The 20,584-nt window shown below is 43.6% G+C and overlaps 1 protein-coding gene across 1 annotated transcript in view; it reads right to left on the bottom strand.

Moving 5' to 3' along the window:
* The window catches only part of CDH4 (cadherin 4), a gene marked incomplete at its 5' end in the record, with an annotated part of 1,039,205 nt that overhangs the window by 120,784 nt on the left and 897,837 nt on the right, over positions 1–20,584 (bottom strand). Inside the window, 2 exons of the mRNA XM_081323640.1 lie at positions 15,714–15,937; positions 18,378–18,430. Coding sequence (XP_081179766.1) covers positions 15,714–15,937; positions 18,378–18,430 — 277 coding nt within the window. The remainder of the gene's footprint in view (positions 1–15,713; positions 15,938–18,377; positions 18,431–20,584) is intronic.

Consider the following 20,584-nt stretch of genomic DNA (forward strand, 5'->3'; position numbering starts at 1 on the left):
CAGTATATGAAAGAAAAAAAACTTTTAGAAAACATTCAAAAGTCTGCAATGTTTAGAGTGTTGAAAGGATTGAATGGTTGTTGCTTTTTTCCAAATACTTTTTCAGATGTTGAATTCTATAAAACAATAGTGACCGCTCTGTTTATTAAAAGAGTTTTTTTCCCTTATTTTGTTAACAGCTCAGAGCACATGCCGTAGATATGAATGGAAACAAAGTAGAGAATCCAATTGATCTCTACATTTATGTGATCGACATGAATGACAACAGGCCAGAATTCATAAACCAAGTCTATAATGGATCTGTTGATGAAGGATCTAAACCAGGTATGCCTGAATGTCTCATAAAATTACTTCTTTTCTTTTTTTTTTTAGATAACAGACTCAACTTGGTCTGTTCATTTGTTATTTAAGAAATCTAGCTTTAGGGAAACAAGAGGAAACTTGAAATTCTAGAGCAGAGGAAATGTTTTATTCTTTTAGCCTGCATTGCTTTTTAATTTTGCAGCTACTAAGATTGTTGGGCGAGCAAGCACAAAAACAGCCATGGTGTGAAGCCTGAGAAACAGGCCCCTTGTCAGTTAATAGAAATGCTGATTTACCACCAGGTTATCAAGTAATTAGAAGGCAAGGGCTGGGCAGCATAAGCAAATGACAGCCAATGACTTAATAGTCAGCCATCAACACACCCCAATCAACTTCTAAAAAGCCACATACAACAGGCACCATATAAATACCACACACAGAACAGCACACACTTCGCCAAAGAGAAGTTCCCTGTGGATGGGCTCCATCACAAGTCCAAAAGCTTGGAATTCTAAACCTCTGGTCCCGGTGACCGACCCAGAATGGATCCTGCAATGGAAAAGAGGAATCAAATATTTCTACTTGATGTCCTTAGAAGGCAATATAGAAGGATCAGGGGTGGTTTCTTCAATATTTTGCAGTCTTGTCATATCTGATTGGTTGGGAGCATCCAGTTTAGGCCCACCAATGCTGCAAGCCTCTGTCAGTTTCAAGCTCAAAGACAACACAGTGAAATCAAGTCCAGTTTTTTACTTGCACTGATGACATCACCTAGTTTGGGTAATGAAATGTCTACAAGAAAACAATCAAGCTCAGAGAGCACAAAGGACGCCTCAGTTTTAAAAATTTGCTAATAAAAAAATTGACATCCTAATAGACGGAATCTTTCCAGACTAAAGCAATAACTTTCTAACGTAATTGATATACCAGAGGGAGAGAATCAAGATCGCGTGAAGTGTTAATACCACTTTACAATGCCTTGGTAAGGCCACACTTGGAATACTGCATCCAGTTTTGGTCACCACAATGTAAAAAAGATTTTGAGACTCTAGAAAGAGTGCAGAGAAGAGCAACAAAGATGATCAGGGGGCTGGAAGCTAAAACATATAAGGAACGGTTGCTGGAATTGGGTGTGTCTACTTTAATGAAGAGAAGGACGAGGGGGGACATGATAGCAGTGTTCCAGTATCACAGGGCCTGCTACAAAGAAGAGGTGAGTCAAGCTATTCTCCAAAGCACCTGAAGTCAGGACAAGAAGCAACGGATGGAAACTAACCAAGGAGAGAAGCAACCTAGAACTAAGGAGAAACTTCCTGACAGTTAGAACAATTAATCAGTGGAACAACCTGCCTCCAGAAGCCGTGAGTTTTCCAACACTGGAAGTTTTTAAGAAGAGACTGGACAACCATTTGTCTGAAATGGTATAGGGTTTCCTGCCTAGATGGACTAGATGACCTCCAAGGTCCCTTCCAACTTTATTATTATTATTACGCTGGGAGATTTTAGGCTCTAGCTACCCTGAACCTCTTCCTCCATCTCCCATCTAGTTCAGGAGTGTGCAATCTCTTACTTTGGGCTTCTCTCTGGGTTGTATGGACTCCTTCCTAGGAAACTGTGGTGCATATGTTTGTTTGTTTATTACATTTATATGCTGCCCCCCTCACCAATAAGGTGACTCTGGGAAGCTTACAAACAGTAAAAATATGAATATAGAAACAATTCAAAATTTAAATGCTATATGAAAACCTAGGACCAAGGAGATGGACAGCACAGGGATGAGATATTCTTCTTACCCCCATCAACCCACCTCCAGTGATCAGTGCCGCCCCTCAGGGCCCGAAGCCACCCATGAAAACTACATTTTGATACCCTTCTGGAAAGCCAGAAAGCTCCGAGCAGTTCTCACTTCCACTTCTAGAATGTTCCACAAGGCCAGGGCCACAGTGGAAAAGGCTCTTCTCTTTGACCCTGCCCACTGGGATTCCTTGGCCAATGGCATCTGCAACAGGTCCCTTCCCCTGGAGTGAATAGGGTGGATTATTCCCATTGGAGCTAAGTGGTTCCTCATATAGGAATGAATGAATGAATGAATGAATGAATGAATGAATGAATGAATGAATGAATGAATGAATGAAAATGAATGAATGAATGAATGAAGATACCCTGGACCCATGCCAAATAGGACTTTTTGAAAGTAATAAGTGACACCTTGAACTGAACCCAGATACAAACTTATAATCGATGTAAGTAATCCTTGACTTAAGAATCTTTCATTGAGTGACCATTCAAAGTTACAACAGCACTGGAAAAAAAGCAACTTATGACCATTTTTCACACCATTGCAGCATGATCACATGATCAGAATTCAGATGCTTGGCAACCGGTTCACATTTATGACGGTTGCAGGGCCCCCAGGAACAGCTTTTGCAACCTACTGCCAGGCAAAATTAACGGGGAATCCAGATTCGCTTTACAACCGTGTTACTAGCTTAACAACTGCAGGGATTTGCTGAACAGCTGTGGCAAGAAAGTTTGTAAAATGGGGCAAACCTTACTTCACAACTGTCTCGCTTAGCGATAGAAATTTTGGTCTCAGTTGTGGTTAAGAACTGCCTGGACTCTTGCTGCATCACGCTTCTCATGTTTGCTCCTTCGCCATCACACTTCTCATGTTTGCAAAGTGCCAGCGGGAAAGTAGAATCTTAGTGAGGGAAGAGGCCATTGAGGCTACTGAACTCAAACCCTTTTGGAATCCAAATTGAAGTATCCAGAACAGATAACTACCCAGCTGGATCCCCTCCAACCAAGGGGAAGGTATCACCTGACTTTGTAATTGGTTCCTCCGTAAGCGTCTCTTACTGTTAACATGATTTTTTTTGTCCCCTAGCATTCAATCATAATCTGCCTCTCTTCAATTTAAACCCACTATTCCATATCCTGCATTTTCGTCAACACAATTGTGGTACCCACTGACAAATGTATTAGACTCCTTTGTTCTTTCAGCTATGCACTGAGCAAGGAAAAGCTGCCCACCCACGTGTGAAATGTTGTACATTATGCACACTGTTAGACAGTGGTGGGTCAGCTGCAGCAAAGCTACTTGTATATTCTTGGGGGGGGTTGTCTTGTGTTCCTTCCTTGTATTTTCTTGAAAGTCAATCCAGCTGAGTTTAGGCTTTTTTCAAAGATAAGAATGCAAAGGTGGAATTAGTTTTGTGGAATTGTTCTTGCAATTCTCTGATATCGCAAAGATCCTTTCTTTTTTACAAAAGGCAACTGTGTTTTCTTTGTTTTTCCTTTGCTTCTCATCCAAGAAGCTTCTCCCGTCACAACTGAATGGTGGACGATAGAAGGATTCAGTCAGTCATTCAGTCAGAATTGAGGAAACCTCTCGGATGAGAAACGAAACGTTTTCACGGAAAAACAAAGAAAGTTCCAGTTGCCTTTTGAAAAAGCACCTTTGGGACAACCCTGACCTGGAAGACTGAGAATCTCTACAGACGTTTCTCTGAAAGTCGTGTAGAAGTTACAATCCACAAAAGAGTTGAAAGAGACATTTGCCACAGCACAGTGCCACGCACAAAACTTCCCTCCTCAGAATATTAAAGCAGCCGCTTTGTTTAGAAACTCATGCAGCTGCTTTGAACTGTCCCCAGATGCCTTCACACGCCTGTACATCCAATGATGTTTTACTTTGCTAGCATTCTGGGCAGAAGAGAAGATGGGTCCTAACTGAGAACAGCTTTTCTAGCAGCCCAAGCTCTTAAATGCTTTCGAGAAAGGTGCATTTCCTAACACCAAAACACTTTGTGAAGCCTCTCTTTGCATGGCCTTAATGCATGCTGTGACAAAGAGTATACTTTTGACAACATAATGAGGAGGTGGAAACACTTGCCTATTGAATACATCTGGACTTTCTTAACACTATGAGGTTTAGGCTCAGCATGCAAAATTATACCAAATCATTACAGATATCCATTCTGATCCAGTGCAGAATTTCGTGAATTGAACCGACGTGAGCTATTACATTCATACCTATCATTGTTGCATGTATCTAAGATTTCCTGAATCCAACTGTGTTAACATTCATTCTGAAAATAATCATGATCTGCTAAACCACGGTGTCCCTCAAGCACCCCAGGGATTAAATATTGCACCTGTCCATTCTAATAGAAGGTGGAATTGTCTACACCATGACTTGTATACAGAACTAGAATCTGGCATGTTGATTCCCCATCAGTCTTATATTACCACCAGCCTTTTCCCAGATGAAGTCTACTTCATTTCTGAAGTTTTCAGAGGAATCAAGTGCTAACGTTTTTATTCCACCTCTTTTTTTTCATCGTATCTTGTTCCCAAGAAAGAAAAGGCAGTATCACCATAAAAACCGTGGTGGCGCAGTGGTTAGAATGCAGTATTGCAGGCTAGCACTGCTCACTGCCAGCAGTTCAATTCTGACGGGCTCAAGGTTGACTCAGTCTTCCATCCTTCTGAGGTTGGTAAAATGAGGACCCAGATTGTTGGGGGCAATAGGCCGACTCTGTAAACCATTTAGAGAGGGTTGTAAAGCACTATGAAGTGGTATATAAGTCTAAGTGCTATTGCTATTGCCATATAATATAATGACTTTTGACTGCTGGTGTTAGGAGCTTTTTGATGGAATTTCATCAAGCTGGGAAATCCACAGATGGCCAGAAAAATCAACATGGTGGTTATGACTGTGTGATCAAAGCTCTCTCTCTCTCTCTCTCTCTCTCTCTCTCTCTCTCTCTCTCTCTCTCTCTCACTCTCTCTCTAACATGGACTCCATAATACAGAAAGAAAAATGGAACTTTTAACTGCTACCATTTTGACTTTTTTTAGTTTAGTTTAGTTTTTATTTGATTTTTGACAACCCCTCTATCCTCAGGGATGCTTATATCCTCAAGATTTGCAAAGTATATAAAAAAATGAGGGAGAAATTAGAAGTACCAGATTTTGTGGGGGGGAAAAGCAGGTAGTCCTCAAATTACAACTATTTGTTTAGTGACACTGGCACTGAAAAAAGTGACGTACGACCATTTTTCACACTTATGACCGTTGCAGCATTTCCATGGTCATGCGATCAAAATTTGGACACTTGGCCAATGCATATTTGAGACATACACTAATCAATTAATAAATAATACATGCATATTTATGATTGTTGTGGTGTCCCAGGGTCCTGTGATCATCTTTTGTGACCTTCTGGCAAGCAAGTCAACGAGGAAGCCAGATCCACTTAACAACCGTGTTACTAACTTAAGAACAGCAGTGATTCATTTAACAACTGTGGCAAGAAAAGTTGTAACACGGGGCAAAAATCACTTAATAACTGTCTTGCTTAGCAACAGAAATTTTGGGCTTATTTGTTTTTGCAACAATTGCAACAATACGTTCCAGATTCCTGAATTCAAATGGGCATCATTATTTAGTTGTTGTTGTTAGTTGCGAAGTCGTGTCCGACCCATCGCGACCCTATGGACAATGTTCCTCCAGGCCTTCCTGTCCTCTACCATCTTCTGGAGTCCATCTAAGCTCACGCCTACTGCTTCAATGACTCCATCCAGCCACCTCATTCTCTGTCGTCCCCTTCTTCTATTGCCCTCAATCTTTCCCAGCATTAGGCTCTTCTCCAGTGAGTCCTTCCTTCTCATTAGGTGGCCAAAGTATTTGAGTTTTAGCTTCAGGATCTGGCCTTCTAAAGAGCAGTCAGGGTTGATCTCCTCTAGGACTGACCGGTTTGATCGCCTTGCAGTCCAAGGGACTCGCAGGAGTCTTCTCCAGCACCATAGTTCAAAGGCTTCAATTCTTTGGCGCTCAGCCTTTCTTATGGTCCAGCTTTCACTGCCATACATTGCAACTGGGAAGACCATAGCCTTGACTATACGCACTTTTGTTGACAGGGTGATGTCTCTGCTTTTTAGTGTGCTGTCTAGATTTGTCATGGCTTTCCTCCCGAGGAGCAAGCGTCTTTTAATTTCTTGGCTACAGTCCCCATCTGCAGTGATCTTGGAGCCCAGGAAAATAAAATCTGTCACTACCTCCATTTCTTCCCCATCTATTTGCCAGGAATTGAGAGGGCCAGATGCCATGATCTTGGTTTTCTTAATGTTTAGTTTCAACCCAACTTTTGCACTCTCCTTCTTCACCCGCAACAAGAGGCTCTTTAGTTCTTCTTCACTTTCTGCCATTAGAGTGGTATCATCTGCATATCTTAGGTTGTTGATGTTTCTTCCGGCAATCTTAATTCCAACTTTTGATTCATCTAGCCCTGCCTTTCTCATGATGTGCTCTGCATATAAGTTAAACAGGCAGGGCGACAGTATACAGCCTTGCCGGACTCCTTTCCCAATTTTGAACCAATCAGTGGTTCCGTGTCCAGTTCTCACTGTTGCTTCTTGGCCCGCATATAGATTTCTCAAGAGACAAATAAGATGGTCTGGTATGCCCATCTCTTTAAGGACTTGCCAGAGTTTGTTATGATCCACACAATCAAAGGCTTTAGCATAGTCAATGAAGCAGAAGTAGATGTTTTTCTGGAACTCTCTAGCTTTCTCCATGATCCAGCGTATGTTAGCAATTTGATCTCTAGTTCCTCTGCCTCTTCGAAATCCTGCCTGTACTTCTGGTAGTTCTCGATCCACATACTGCTGGAGTCTAGCTTGTAGAATTTTAAGCATAACTTTACTAGCATGAGAAATGAGTGCAATGGTGCGATAGTTTGAACATTCTTTGGCACTGCCTTTCTTTGGAATTGGAATGTAAACTGATCTTTTCCAATCCTGTGGCCACTGTTGAGTTTTCCAAATTTGCTGGCAAATTGAGTGTAGCACTTTTACTGCATCGTCTTTTAAGATTTTGAATAGCTCAGCTGGAATACTGTCACCTCCACTAGCTTTGTTGTTGCTCAGCTTTTCTAAGGCCCACTTCACTTCACATTCTAGGATGTCTGGCTCGAGGTCAGTGACCACCTCATTGTGATTATCAGGGACGTTAAGCTCATTCTTGTATAGTTCTTCTGTGTAATTTTGCCACCTCTTCTTAATCTCTTCAGCCTCTGTTAGGTCCCTGCCATTTTGGTCCTTTATCATGCCCATTTTTGCATGAAACGTTCCTTTCATCTCTCCAATTTTCTTGAAAAGATCTCTGGTCCTCCCTATTAAATTGTTTTCTTCTATTTCTTTGCATTGTTCATTTAAGAAGGCATTCTTATCTCTTCTAGCTATTCTTTGGAATTCTGCATTTAATTGGGCATATCTTTCTTTTTCTCCCTTGCCTTTCGCTTCCCTCCTTTCCTCAGCTATTTGCAAAGCTTCCTCAGACAGCCATTTTGCCTTCTTGCATTTCTTTTTCTTTGGGATGGTTTTGGTTGCTACCTCTTGTACAATGTCGCGAACCTCTGTCCATAGTTCTTCAGGCACTCTGTCTATCAGATCTAATTCCTTAAATCTATTTGTCACCTCTACTGTATATTCAACAGGGATATGATTTAATTCATACCTGACTGGCCTAGCGCTTTTCCCTACTTTCTTTAATTTAAGCCTAAACTTTGCAACAAGAAGCTCATGGTCTGAGCCACAGTCAGCTCCTGGTCTTGTTTTTACTGACTGTATAGAGCTTCTCCATCTTTGGCTGCAGAGCATATAGTCAATCTGATTTCTGTGTTGACCGTCTGGTGATGTCCATGTGTAGAGCCGTCTCTTGGGTTGCTGGAAAAGAGTGTTTGCTATGACCATCGTATTCTCTTGACAAAATTCTATCAGCCTGTGCCCTGCTTCATTTTGTACTCCAAGGCCAAACTTGCCTGTTATTCCAGTTATCTTTTGGCTTCCTACTTTAGCATTCCAATCCCCCATGATGATAAGGACATCATTTCTGGGTGTTAGTTCTATAAGGTGCTGTAGGGCTTCATAGAACCGGTCAATTTCATCCTTTTCAGCACCGGTGGTTGGGGCATAGACTTGGACTACTGTGATATTGAATGGTTTGCCTTGGATTCGAACTGAGATCATTCTGTCATTTTGAGGATTGTATCCCAGTATTGCTTTTCCTATTTTTTTATTGACTATGAAGGCTACTCCATTTCTTCTGAGGGATTCTTGCCCGCAGTAGTATACCTGATGGTCATCTGAATTAAATTCACCCATTCCTGTCCATTTTAGTTCGCTGATACCTAAGATGTCAATGTTTAGTCTTGTCATCTCTTGTTTGACCACGTCCAGCTTTCCTTGATTCATGGATCTTACATTCCAGGTTCCTATGGAGAAAAAATCTTTACAGCATCGGACTTTCCTTTCACCACCAGACATATCCACAGCTGAGCGTCCTTTCGGCTTTGGCCCAGTCGCTTCATTCTTTCTGGCGCTACTAGTACTAGCCCTCTGCTCTTCCCCAGTAGCATATTGGACGCCTTCCGACCTGAGGGGCTCATCTTCCAGCGTCATATCGTTTTGCCTTTTGGTACTGTCCATAGGGTTTTCATGGCAAAGATACTGGAGTGGGTTGCCATTTCCTTCTCCAGTGGATCACGTTTTGTCAGAACTCTCTGCTATGACCTGTCCGTCTTGGGTGGCCCTGCACGGCATAGCTCATAGCTTCATTGAATTACGCAAGCCCCTTCGCCACGACAAGGCAGTAATCCATGAAGGGGCATTATTTAGTAGCAATAGTTAATAGTTAATCATTAATAGAATAGTTTGAGACCTATATTCTGTTTTGAGTTCCAGAAGGCTTAAATTTCTTTTCAGATCAGTTCTGAGAATTGTTTTGGGGTGGGGGTTTTTTTTGCAAATTTGATACCATTTTATTCCTTTTTCTCAAATCCCCAAACTCTACAGGCTGCTGTCTCGGCTGAACCCTTCTTTTACTTGACCAAAGTTTGGGTACGTTATTTTTGATGCCAATATCATATAGAGAGGAGTTCCTGTTTCAAACGACATCCTGTGAAAATGTTAACAGATATTTTGGGATCTGGAAGGAATTAATATTCAATAAGCAGACAAGTTGCTAAATCTTTGCTGCCACGTTTAAAGATTTATTTTGAAGCGTCGGTTGTTTTCCTAGTTTCTTAATTAATGCAATCTCAAAGACGGCCAGTTATTTATGCCGTTTTCTTGCCTTCTCAAGCATTTTTTTTAATCCCATGTTTCTGAATGTGAAAAAAAGAAAAATTCTGATTTTGAACTGCATTTCAGAACTGCCCTATATCCAGATCTGGAATATATCAGCTTTTGCATTTTAACCAACTCTTAAAAGGGTCACTTGATTCATCCTTCCTAGATTACAAATTAAATGTGACCAAAACCATAAACAATAAGCTAAGGTATGCTTCTATTTATCTAAGATTCAGTATACTTATAATAATGTTATGGATTCCTAAAATAATATTTTTTCTTAATTTTTCATCTGTATGGGGGGAGGGGCTCACACACTGCCTGCCATTTTGTAAACGCGTGGATGGGTCTTTGCTTGCTTGCATGGCCCGGGTCCTGTCAGGCCGCAAACCAGTGCTGGTCCGCAGACCAGGGTTGGAGACTCCTGGCTTAAGGAATTGATGAAGACTTTTCTTGAAGGAAAGGTCTTCATCAGAATATCAGAGTTGGAAGGAACATTGGATCTCTTCTAATCCAACTCCTTGCTTGAGTAGGAGACACTACCCCATTCCAGACAAATGGTTGTCCAATCTCTTATTAAAAACCTCCACTGATGGAGGACCCACAACTTCTGGAGGCAAGCCGTTCCACTGATTATTTGTTCTTACTGACAGGAAATTTCTCCTTAATTCTAATTTGGATCTCTCTTTGATAAGTTCCATCCGTTACTTCTTCTCCTGCCTTCAGCTGCTTTGGAGAATAGGTTGACCCGCCCCCTCTCTGTGACAGCCCCTTAGATATTAGAACACTGTTATAATGTCACCCCAGTCCTTCTCTTTGTTAGACTAGACGTACTCAGTTCCCACAATTTTTTATTGTACATTTTAGCCTCCAGTTCCCTAATCATCTTTGTTACTCTTTCTGGAGTCTCAACATCTTTTTTGTATCATGGTGTTTACAATTGGACATTTTGTCCAACTTCCCTCAATTGCAGTAGAACCTTCCTAATTGACAATTTGGCATTTTTTTCCTCAGGCCCAGATAAAGTAAAACAGAAAGATTTACAAGCAGAGTGGGACAACTGAGGACACAGAGGTTAAGAAAACGAGTTCCTACAACCATTCACTGTAGGCTTTAACCAGTGGTGGGATTCAGCCAGTTCGTACCACTTTGGCAGAACCAGTAGCTAATTTTTTGTTGCCCAGGCCCAGAATGGACTTCTGGAAGCGGCATCCACACAGAGAACCGGTTGTTCACCTATTTGAATCCCACCACTGGCTTGTAACGTCCAGTCCCCTAATCATTTTTCCTGTTCTTTTCTGTGCTGTTTTTAGAGTTTCAATATTTTTAGAGTATTCTTCTTCAGTTTTAAGTTCAGACTGAAACTGGTGCCATATTGTACAATCTTGTGTGTGAAAGTATCTAGAAGACTTTGTCAATTGCTTGCATTAATTTTCTATTGTTGATTTCCCTCTTCCCCCCTTTTTTGTAACTATTTCAATATTTTGTAGTTGAAAGCAGATTGTAGTATAATTTTTTGCTTATCAGTTTTATTCCACTGAAGAAGAAAAAATAACATTTGGAACAATTTCCTTTTCTATTTTAATTCCTTGCCTCTAATAAACAAATCATACACTTAAACAAATACATTCCCACATAATAATAATTATATATCTTAATTAAGACTGTACATTTTGTTTAAAGGGTTGGTCTTTATGATCAGATTGTTACTAAAGCCTGATTATCAAGAAGACTTCAAAATCTTCCGAATCTACTGAGGCTATTTGCTTCTTAAAAAATATCTGTGAAGAGAAACGCTTAAGTTAATCATCTTTAGAATACAACCACCTGCCTTGAGATAAATCAATTATTTTTGGCTATTAGTCAGGTAAATCAATTTTTGTGATAAAAATAAGACAGTTAATTAGCCATAAAGATCATGCGTTGACAGCATGTATAATAATTAATATTTTAAAAAAATAATGAGAGGGACACATTATTTCATTTCACAGGAAATATGCTATAAAATTTCAGTCCAGTTTTAATAAGGTTATTTTTCCTGAATAAATGAACAGGTCCATCAGATTTGAAGGGCAAAAATTTCAGTTGAGCCACTGGATGGCAGCAAAGAGGCGTCTCTTTGCTGACATCTTGTGGCTGTTCAGATTTTTCCAAAATATGTACGAGAGACCAAATCTTTGTACTTAGTCTGTACCATGTCACTTCACATGAGGTTGACTCATTTAGAGCTAATAGAATACATTATAACACTTCAGGTTGTGTTGAAAATGCGAGTCCCCTACAACGTCCAGCAGCAGCATCCTATATGACCCAATGTGAGGGATGCTGGGATCTGAAGTGCTGCAATATCTATATGTAAAGTCGCGTGCTTCACATAGAGACGGACACAGAGCTGGGGTAAAGATGAGTTTATTCTGAACAGAACGAATTGGGGAAACAGGGAAGCCTGGCATCTATTTGTACCTGCCCAGGTGGATGGCATCCAATCAGTTCAAACCTGGGCTTCCTGCCAGTGCAGGTGACAATGGGTGTAGATCCTGGCTTCCCACCAGGCTGACCATGCCTGGGGCTGTCAACAGCTTAAGTCATTAGGCTTATCCTGAGTGAGCAGTCATCGCCCAGAGCTGTCCAGCCCCTCTGCTGATCTGCACCATCAGCCTCCTGCTGTGCTGTCCTTTGTGTATGCTGGGAGGCATACACTGCACCCCTTCCCCCATAGTGAGGATGATCCTCTGTTGTTCCTTCTTAACTATATACAGCTTATTTACAATTTTTACATTTAACCCTCCAGATTCCTCCTCCCCCCAGGCTTAAGAGTGAACATAATCACTGAGGTAGCTGGGGGCTCTGTGTGTCCTGTTTGATCTTCTCAGGCTTGGCTCTGTAGTGGTTTCGGTTCTGCTTCCTGTTCCTTGGTCTGGTTGTGTTGGTCTGATTTGTGTGTGTGCATGTGTTTCAGTGTTGGCTCTTTGTGACCTGCTGCCCTCAGGCTCTTGCCTACTTTCCCTGTCAGCTCCCTGCCAGGCAGATGGATGCCCCAAAACCCTTCCTGCTGTTCTTCTGGGTGACTGTGACTGTGGCTGTGTGTGTGTTTGTGTTTGCTCTGCCTCCTCCCTTGCTGTTTCCATTGATTCTCCACCCATCCTCTCAGGGGCTCTCTTCCTTAGTTGATCTACGTGTCTCCTCCACAGGAGTCCCCCCTCCACCCTTACTCTGTAGGAGAGGGGGCCTGTCCATTCCACCACTTCACCTGGCACCCATGGATGGCCTGTGCTGTAATTTCTGGCCCAGATCTGCTCCCCTATGTTGAAATTGGTTTTGAGGGTTGGGGGTTCTGTGTCTGCTGATACCCTGTCTGGGTGGAGTCTGTCTAACGTAGTTATGAGGCGTCTGCCCCACCTGAGCTCTGCTGGGCTCTTTCCTGTGGCTGTGCAGGGTGTTGCGTGTTGATGGAGGAGGAATGTGGCCAGTCTCTGTTTCCAGTCCCCTTGTACTATTCGTTTGAGTGCATCCTTGGTAGTCCGCACGAACCTCTCTGCCAACCCGTTACTGGCAGGGTGAAAGGGCGCTGAAGTGGCATGCCTAATCCCCAAGGTCCTCAGGAACACTTGGAAATCCGAGGAGGTAAATTGCGCTCCGTTATCAGATACTACTACATCTGGTAGCCCATGTGTGGCAAACACTCCCCTTAGTGCCTGTATTGTGCCCGCTGATGTCATGTTGGACACAGGTACCACCTCTAACCACTTGGAGTGACTATCCACGATGACTAAGAAGGTGTGTCCCTGAAATGGCCCTGCATAATCTATATGGACCCTGGACCAGGGGGTGTGAGTTTGTTCCCACTTGTGGACTGGAGTGTGTACCTGCTCTGGGTGAGACCTTTGGCATGTGTAACATCCTGCTACCAACCCCTCTATCTCTTTATCCAACCCAGGCCACCACAGGTAACTCCTGGCCAGAGCCTTCATCCTTACCACTCCCGGGTGACCCTCGTGAAGGGACTGAAGGACTTTCTCCCGAGGTTTTGTGGGGATGATGACCCTGCTCCCCCACAGCAGGCAGCCTTTATGGGTTGAGAGCTCGTGCCGCCGCATAAAAAATGCTGTGAACTCAGGTCCCGGTGACTTGTCCTGCCACCCGCTGCTAACCCAGGACTGAATTCTGCTAAGAATCTTATCCCTGGGAGTTTCGGCTGCTATGTCGCTAGCGTCTAATGGGCACTCAGCCAGCTCCTGTATTGCTAATATCTGATTAGCAGGAGCGGGATCCGGTCCAGCCTCCCTTAGGGGAAGTCTGCTGAGTCCGTCGGCGTGTCCCATTTCCTTTCCTGGTCTATGGATTAGCTTACAGGAGTATGCTGAAAGAAAAATGGACCAACGGAGCATCCTTGGTGAAAGGATCTGTGGCGTTTGCTTCTCTGTGGTGAATAATCCCAGCAGGGGCTTGTGATCCATGTAAATGAGGAACTCCCTCCCGTACAGGTAGTCGTGGAACTTTTTTACCCCCGCGACCACTGCCAGCGCCTCCTTATCTATCTGCGCGTAGTTTCTCTCCGCCGCTGACAGGGTCCGGGAATAGTATGCTATGGGAGCCTGCAAGCCGTCCTCCCTTAAGTGGCTGAGGACTGCCCCTATCCCATAAGGGGATGCATCACACGCTAGGCAGATGGGCTGGTCCTCCCTGAAGTGAGTGACCGTTGCGTCCCCGGCTAGCATGTTCTTAAGGGTCCTGAACGCGCTTGTGTGTGTGGCAGTCCAGTCCCAGGGTGTTTGTTTGTCCAGGAGCCTGTGCAAGGGCTCCGCGATGGTCGCCTTGTGCGGCAGGAATGTATGATAAAAATTTAAGAGACCAAGGAACGCTTGCAGTTCCGCTTTGTTCTTTGGAATTGGGGCTTCCTTGATAGCCCTCACCTTGGAGGCTGACGGGTGGATGCCCTTCGCGTCTATCCTGAATCCCAGAAACTCCGTCTCCGTAACCCCAATTTTACACTTGTCCCTTTTCAGTCTTAGACCCACATCCCTAAAACGACCGAGTACCGCTCTTAGCCATGATGCCAGGACGTCCTCCGAGCTGGCCGCTATAAGGACGTCGTCAAAATACGGGCAAACCCCGGGGATCCCCTTTAGCGTTTTTTCCATGACTTCCTGGAAAATCCCCGGAGCTACGCTCACCCCGAATTGCAGTCGGTTTACCTGGAACGCCCCTTTGTGGGTGATGATGGTCTGGGCCCTTGCTGCCTCGGGGTCTACCGGCAGCTGCTGATAAGCCTGGGCAAGATCTAATTTCGCGAATACCGCCCCACCTTGCAGGGATGCCAGGATGCTGCTTACGGCGGGAACCGGGTACGAATGCGCACTTAACGCCCGGTTAATTGTCCCCTTATAATCTGCGCAGATTCTAATGTCCCCATTTGCCTTTAACGGGGTAACTATGGGGGTCTCCCAGTCCGCCCCATCTACCGGCGTCAGCACCCCCTGTTCCACTAACTTATCCAATTCCTGCTCAATCTTATGCTTGAGCGCAAAGGGAACTCTCCTCGCCTTCATCCTGACCGGTGGGACTAGGGGGTTTAATTTAAAAGAAATCGGGGGCCCAGTGTACTTCCCCAACCGTTCATCGAAGACATCTGTGAACTCCCTGCAGATGCCCTCCAGGGAGGTGTGGCTCTGTGTTTGGTGGATCCCGGTGATCCCAATGCCCAACGCCCTGAACCATCCTAGCCCCACAAGGCTGGTCCGTTGCCCTTCGACGACCAGCACACTCAACTTCCCCTTAAACCCTTTGTAGTGGACCGTCACCGACGCCTCCCCCCTGACTTTAATCGGAGAGTTCTGGAAGTCTGAGAGGGTCAGTTTGGATGGCCTCAGGGGAACCCGCTGGCCGCTCCGCTTGCAGATCTCGCTGAAAGTCTGCGCGGAGATAATGGATACGGCTGACCCAGAGTCAAGTTCCATTACGCAGGGGACCCCTTGAATTTTAACCCTCAGTTTGATTTTTGGAATAAGGGGTGGGTGTCCCCCGGTTTTGCAAACAGCCGACCGTCCCGCCGTGTGGCTAACCGTAAACCTCGGCGGCCGCTCCCCTGTACCTGTGGCCAGCTGGAAATCCACCTCCACCTCGTGCAGACTGTCCCTCGGCCAGCTCCGACAGACCTCCGCGATGTGGCCGGTCTTCCCGCACGCTCTGCACTTCGCCGACTTGACCTGGCAGGTAGACCGGGGGTGCTGTCCTCCGCAGCTGGCGCAACAGGTAGATCAGTTGGAGGTTCCAGACCCGCAGCCGATGCACGGGGTAGACCGGTGTTGACCAAACGAGCCGGGCTGGGTAGGCCTGGGGCCGCTGCCGCACTGCTGGGTAGACCGGGAGCGATGAGCGCTGCCACCGGAGGGCTGGGTAGACCAGGGCCCACTCGTCCCGCATCCGCACTCCTGATACCGCTGCTCGGCTGTCGCTGGGCGTTGCTCCTTCACGCGGTCCCGGGAGTAGGTGGTCGATCGCTGTTGGCGGTGGATGGCATCTACCTCGAAGTCTCCCCCTTCTGCGTCGTCGTGGCCGGACAGCTGATGGATGGCCCCGTTCTCCCTTGCGTCGGACCCTGTAAACCGTTTAGAGAGGGCTTTAAAGCACTATGAAGCAGTATAAAAGTCTAAGTATATAAGTCTAAGTTCACCTCATCTGAAATAAGTTGTGATCGTCTTGACATTTCCATGGCGAATCAGATATCCCACATCTTAATTCTCAAACAAATCAATACAGGGAAAGAGTTACAAATGTTCAACTCACTGTGCTCATTAGGATGACTGATAGACTAAGTTGCAGCCCCTTCTTGTTGGAAATCCAGATAAGCCTTTTAAGCTATTAAATCAGAATTGGATACTTTTGACTAGAAAATGTTTATTCTTCTGGTTAAAACAGCCAGGTTTTCTCTGCCCTTTCGTCCTTTTTTATTTATTTTTTAATAATATTATTATTAAAAGTTTTAAGGGCAGTAATAAAAGAAAACAACAAACTAAAGAGAAAAAGAGAAATAGGAAGGTGCAAAAAAGCAAAGAAGAAATAAATAAGAGAAAGACAAAAGAAAAAAAAGCTAAGAAAGAGACTTCTCACCCTTTGAAAGTATAAACAATTCCAAATGTCACCTCCTTTTTGTTAACGAATATAAAACTCTTCATCCCATAGCTCAACTAATAATAATAATAATAATATTTATTTATTAGTTGAATTTATATACCGCCCTATTCCCGAAGGACTCAGGGCGGTTCACAGGGCAGTTAAAACAGTACAAAAAGAATAAAATGAAATTAAATTAGTACAAGCCCACAATTAATAATAACAGTAAAAATTAAAATTTTAAAATTAATTTAATTTAATTTAATTTAATTAATATAATTTAAAATTTAAAATCCCTCAGTCCAGGCCAGACAATTCAAACAACCAGGTTTTTAAGTCCCGGCGAAACGAGCAAAGGTCGGGGGCAGTCCGAAGCTCCATCGGCAGTTCGTTCCAAAGGGCAGGCGCACTCACAGAGAACGCCCTCCCCCCTCCCCCTCCCCCATAATAATAATAATAATAATAATAATAATAATAATAATAATAATAATAATAATAATAATAATAATAATAATAATTTGGAAGGGACCTTGGAGGTCATCTAGTCCAACCCCCTGCTCAGGCAGGAAACCCTATACCATTTCAGACAAATAGCTGTCCCGTCTCTTCATAAAAACTTCCAGTGTTGGAGCATTCACCACTTCTGGAGGCAGGTTGTTCCACTGGTTAATTGTTCTAACTGTCAGGAAGTTTCTCCTTAGTTCTAGGTTGCTTCTCTCCTTGATTACTTTCCATCCGTTGCTTCTTGTCCTGCCTTCAGGTGCTTTGGAGAATAGCTTGACTCCCTCTTCTTTGTGGCAGCCCCTCAGATATTGGAACACTGCTATCATGTCACCCCTCGTCCTTCTCTTCGTTAAACTAGACATACCCAATTCCAGCAACCGTTCCTTATATGTTTTAGCCTCCAGTCCCCCAATCAACCAATAAGCAATCCAGGTTCTCATCAAAAGTCCAAAGAGAGCCCTAAAATAATCATACTCATTAACAAAGTCATCCTTCCTTATCTTGGAATGATCACTTGGAATATTGCATCCAGTTTTGGCACTTGGAATACTGCATCCAGTTTTGGTCACCACGATGTAAAAAAGATGTTGAGACTCTAGAAAGAGTACAAAGAAGAGCAACAAAGATGATCAGGGGACTGGAGGCTAAAATATATAAGGAATGGTTGCTGGAATTGGGTATGTCTAATTTAATGAAGAGAAGGACAAGGGGGGACATGGTAGCAGTGTTCCAGTATCTCAGGGGCTGCTCCAAAGGAGAGGGAGTCAAGCTATTCTCCAAAGCACCTGAAGGCAAGACAAGAAGCAGCAGATGGAAACTAATCAAAGAGAGAAGCAACTTAGAACTAAGGAGGAATTTTCTGTCAGAACAATTAATCAGTGGAACAACCTGCCTCCAGAAATTGTGGGTGCTCTAACACTGGAAGTTTTTAAGAAGAGACTGGACAGCCTTTGGTCTGAAATGGTATAGGCTTTTCTGCCTCCAAGGTCCCTTCCAACATTATTGTTGTTGTGTTATTGTTATTATTATTAATGTTATTGTTATTGTGTTGTTGTTGTTATCTTAACTTTTAATTGTAAGCAAATCCAACACATGTCTTTCCTAGTTCAAATGTCAGCAACTCCAGAAAAGAACTTCCCCTTCCAAGTAACAACGTATTCCATTTTAGCCCTGATCAAATAAGTCAACTTTATATTCCTTCTTTTTACATGAAACACTTGTGTTCTTTAATTCATTTCAATGATCATTATCCCTTGTCTTACATTTCTTCAAAACTTTAACAATCCTTTTGTAAGTCCACCAGGAAGAAATTATTCCAATTACTTTCTTGAACTGGCATTTTTATTTCCTTTTCCTCCTCCTCTACACAGAAATACCTGAAATCAATCAAGGGAAGGGAATCACGCTCATTAGGAAAATTAATGAAATAAATGCAAAATTTACTCATTGCTTCTGCAAGTTGAATATTGAAGCCTTTCAAACGCTTCCTGTGAGGGTTCATCAGCTCTCAGGGCTGCCAGATCCCAACTGTCAGGTTATATCAGATTTTGAAACAACACATCAAATGGAATTAGATGTCCAATACCAATTTTACGTATTCTGTGGAATATTCAGGATCAATCAAAGGAAGCATTTCTTTATCTCAGGGGTCCCCAACCCATGGGCCACAGACCAGTACCAGTCTGTTTCACATTAGGAACCTGACCACACAAACAGCACGTGAGTACACAAAGCTTCATTTGCTCCTGTGTGGGACCTAGGTTGCACGCACAAAGCCATCGCCTCTCCCCGTTGCTGCTGTCACTTCTGCCAGTTGATGAAGCCAGAAAATGTGGAGACCCCTGCTTTACATACAGTAACCTATAATTATTAAAGAACATAAATCAGTATCATCAGATACGTTGATGGCCACTCATTGAGAAGAGTGGGAAAGTCATGAAGGATCAAGCAATCAAAAGTTAGTACTCTTAATGGCTGTCTAGTATCTTCAGAATCTTGGCACCTATGGGTTAGGGTCAAACATGACAAGACTATAGTTGTAGCAGTGTGCTTGAAGTCCTGCCTTTTTCTCCGTATGTATGACATTGACCCATACACAAAAGGCATGGGTTCAATCAAGCTGCCATAACTGCCATTTTGCCTTTGATTCCCTCTGCAGACATCACCAGCACCGAACTGTTAGCAGCTCCTGAAGAAGACTAGGGGAAGAGGGTTAGGGTTAGGGCTTCCATTCTCATTTGTGAACACCCAAAAATGCATTTGATTGCTCACTAAGAAGATCCAAACATTCAACTAGATGGGGTACTGACATGGTGCAGTAGGGCTTTAGGTATGGAATGGAGATCAAGCACAGATCCAATGAAATTAAGAAAGTGAAGGTCTATGTATAGCAGGGGTGTCAAACTCAATTTCATTGAGGGCCGCATCAGCATTGCGGTTGCCCTCAGGGGGCTGGGTGGGCGTGGCCTACTGGGTAGGCATGGCTAAAGTGCGTATGGCCTACTAGGTGGGCATGGCCAACTCTACATCATTCGCATCAAGGGTGCCTATGGGGGCCTGGGCAGGAGTGGGACAGATCTGAGGGTCTCTGGCAGAAGGAGGGTCTCTGGGCCAGGGCCAAGGCAGTGGGGGCCGTTCCCTCACTGTTTCCAGGATGGCTTGGCGGGCCACATGAAACCACTTCGCGGGCCAGATCCAGCCCCCGGGCCTTGTGTTTGACATGTCTGATGTATAGTATAATTGCATTTATTTTAGATTATGTCTTCAAGTCAGTCTTGACTCCCAGCAACTGCCTGGACAGCTGGGCAGGTCCTTCTAGGTTCAGGTCCATCTAGGGAACATTTTAGAAGTGGTTTTGTGGTTACCTTTTTCCTAAGGGAGGAAGACAAGGATTAACAAAAGTCATACAATTGGCTTTGGGCCTAAGGCAGGACTAGAACTCAGGGTCTCGTGGGTTTTAGCCCAGTACCTTTAACCACAGCAAACTGCCTCTCATGGTTGCATTTAGCGTGTGTGTGTGTGTGTGTGTGTGTATATATATGAGTGTGTGTGTGTGTGTGTGTGTGTGTGTGAGAGAGAGAGAGAGAGAGAGAGAGAGAGAAAGAAAGAGAAAGAGAGAGAGAGATTTTATGATGCCAAGCAATACATTATTCCACTAAAATGAGGATTCTTAAGAAATAAAACCATGGAAGCAAAGTTCTATCATGCCGATTGTATATTACACCCCATACTTGCATTAAAAAGAACCACCCCTTTCATTTAAAAATGCTGAAGGATAAATTCTCCCTAACAACTTCTAATAAAGTTCATGTACACTTATGCAGATGAAGCTTTTAGTGCTTCTTATTTTAAAAATGTATAAAACGCGGCGGTTCTTTGCTGAGCTTACAAGTGCAGGACATGAAGAGATGTGAACCATTTTTAAAACATACACCTTCTGAGTCAGCATCTCTTTTTTTCTGGGTGATTTTGATTTAATGTGCTGCAGCTGATTGAAAGTGTATCTTAAAAGGCCATGTTTTATTTGCCTC

This window comes from Vipera berus, assembly GCF_964194415.1.
Source record: "Vipera berus genome assembly, chromosome: 3".
Classification (NCBI taxonomy): domain Eukaryota; kingdom Metazoa; phylum Chordata; class Lepidosauria; order Squamata; family Viperidae; genus Vipera; species Vipera berus.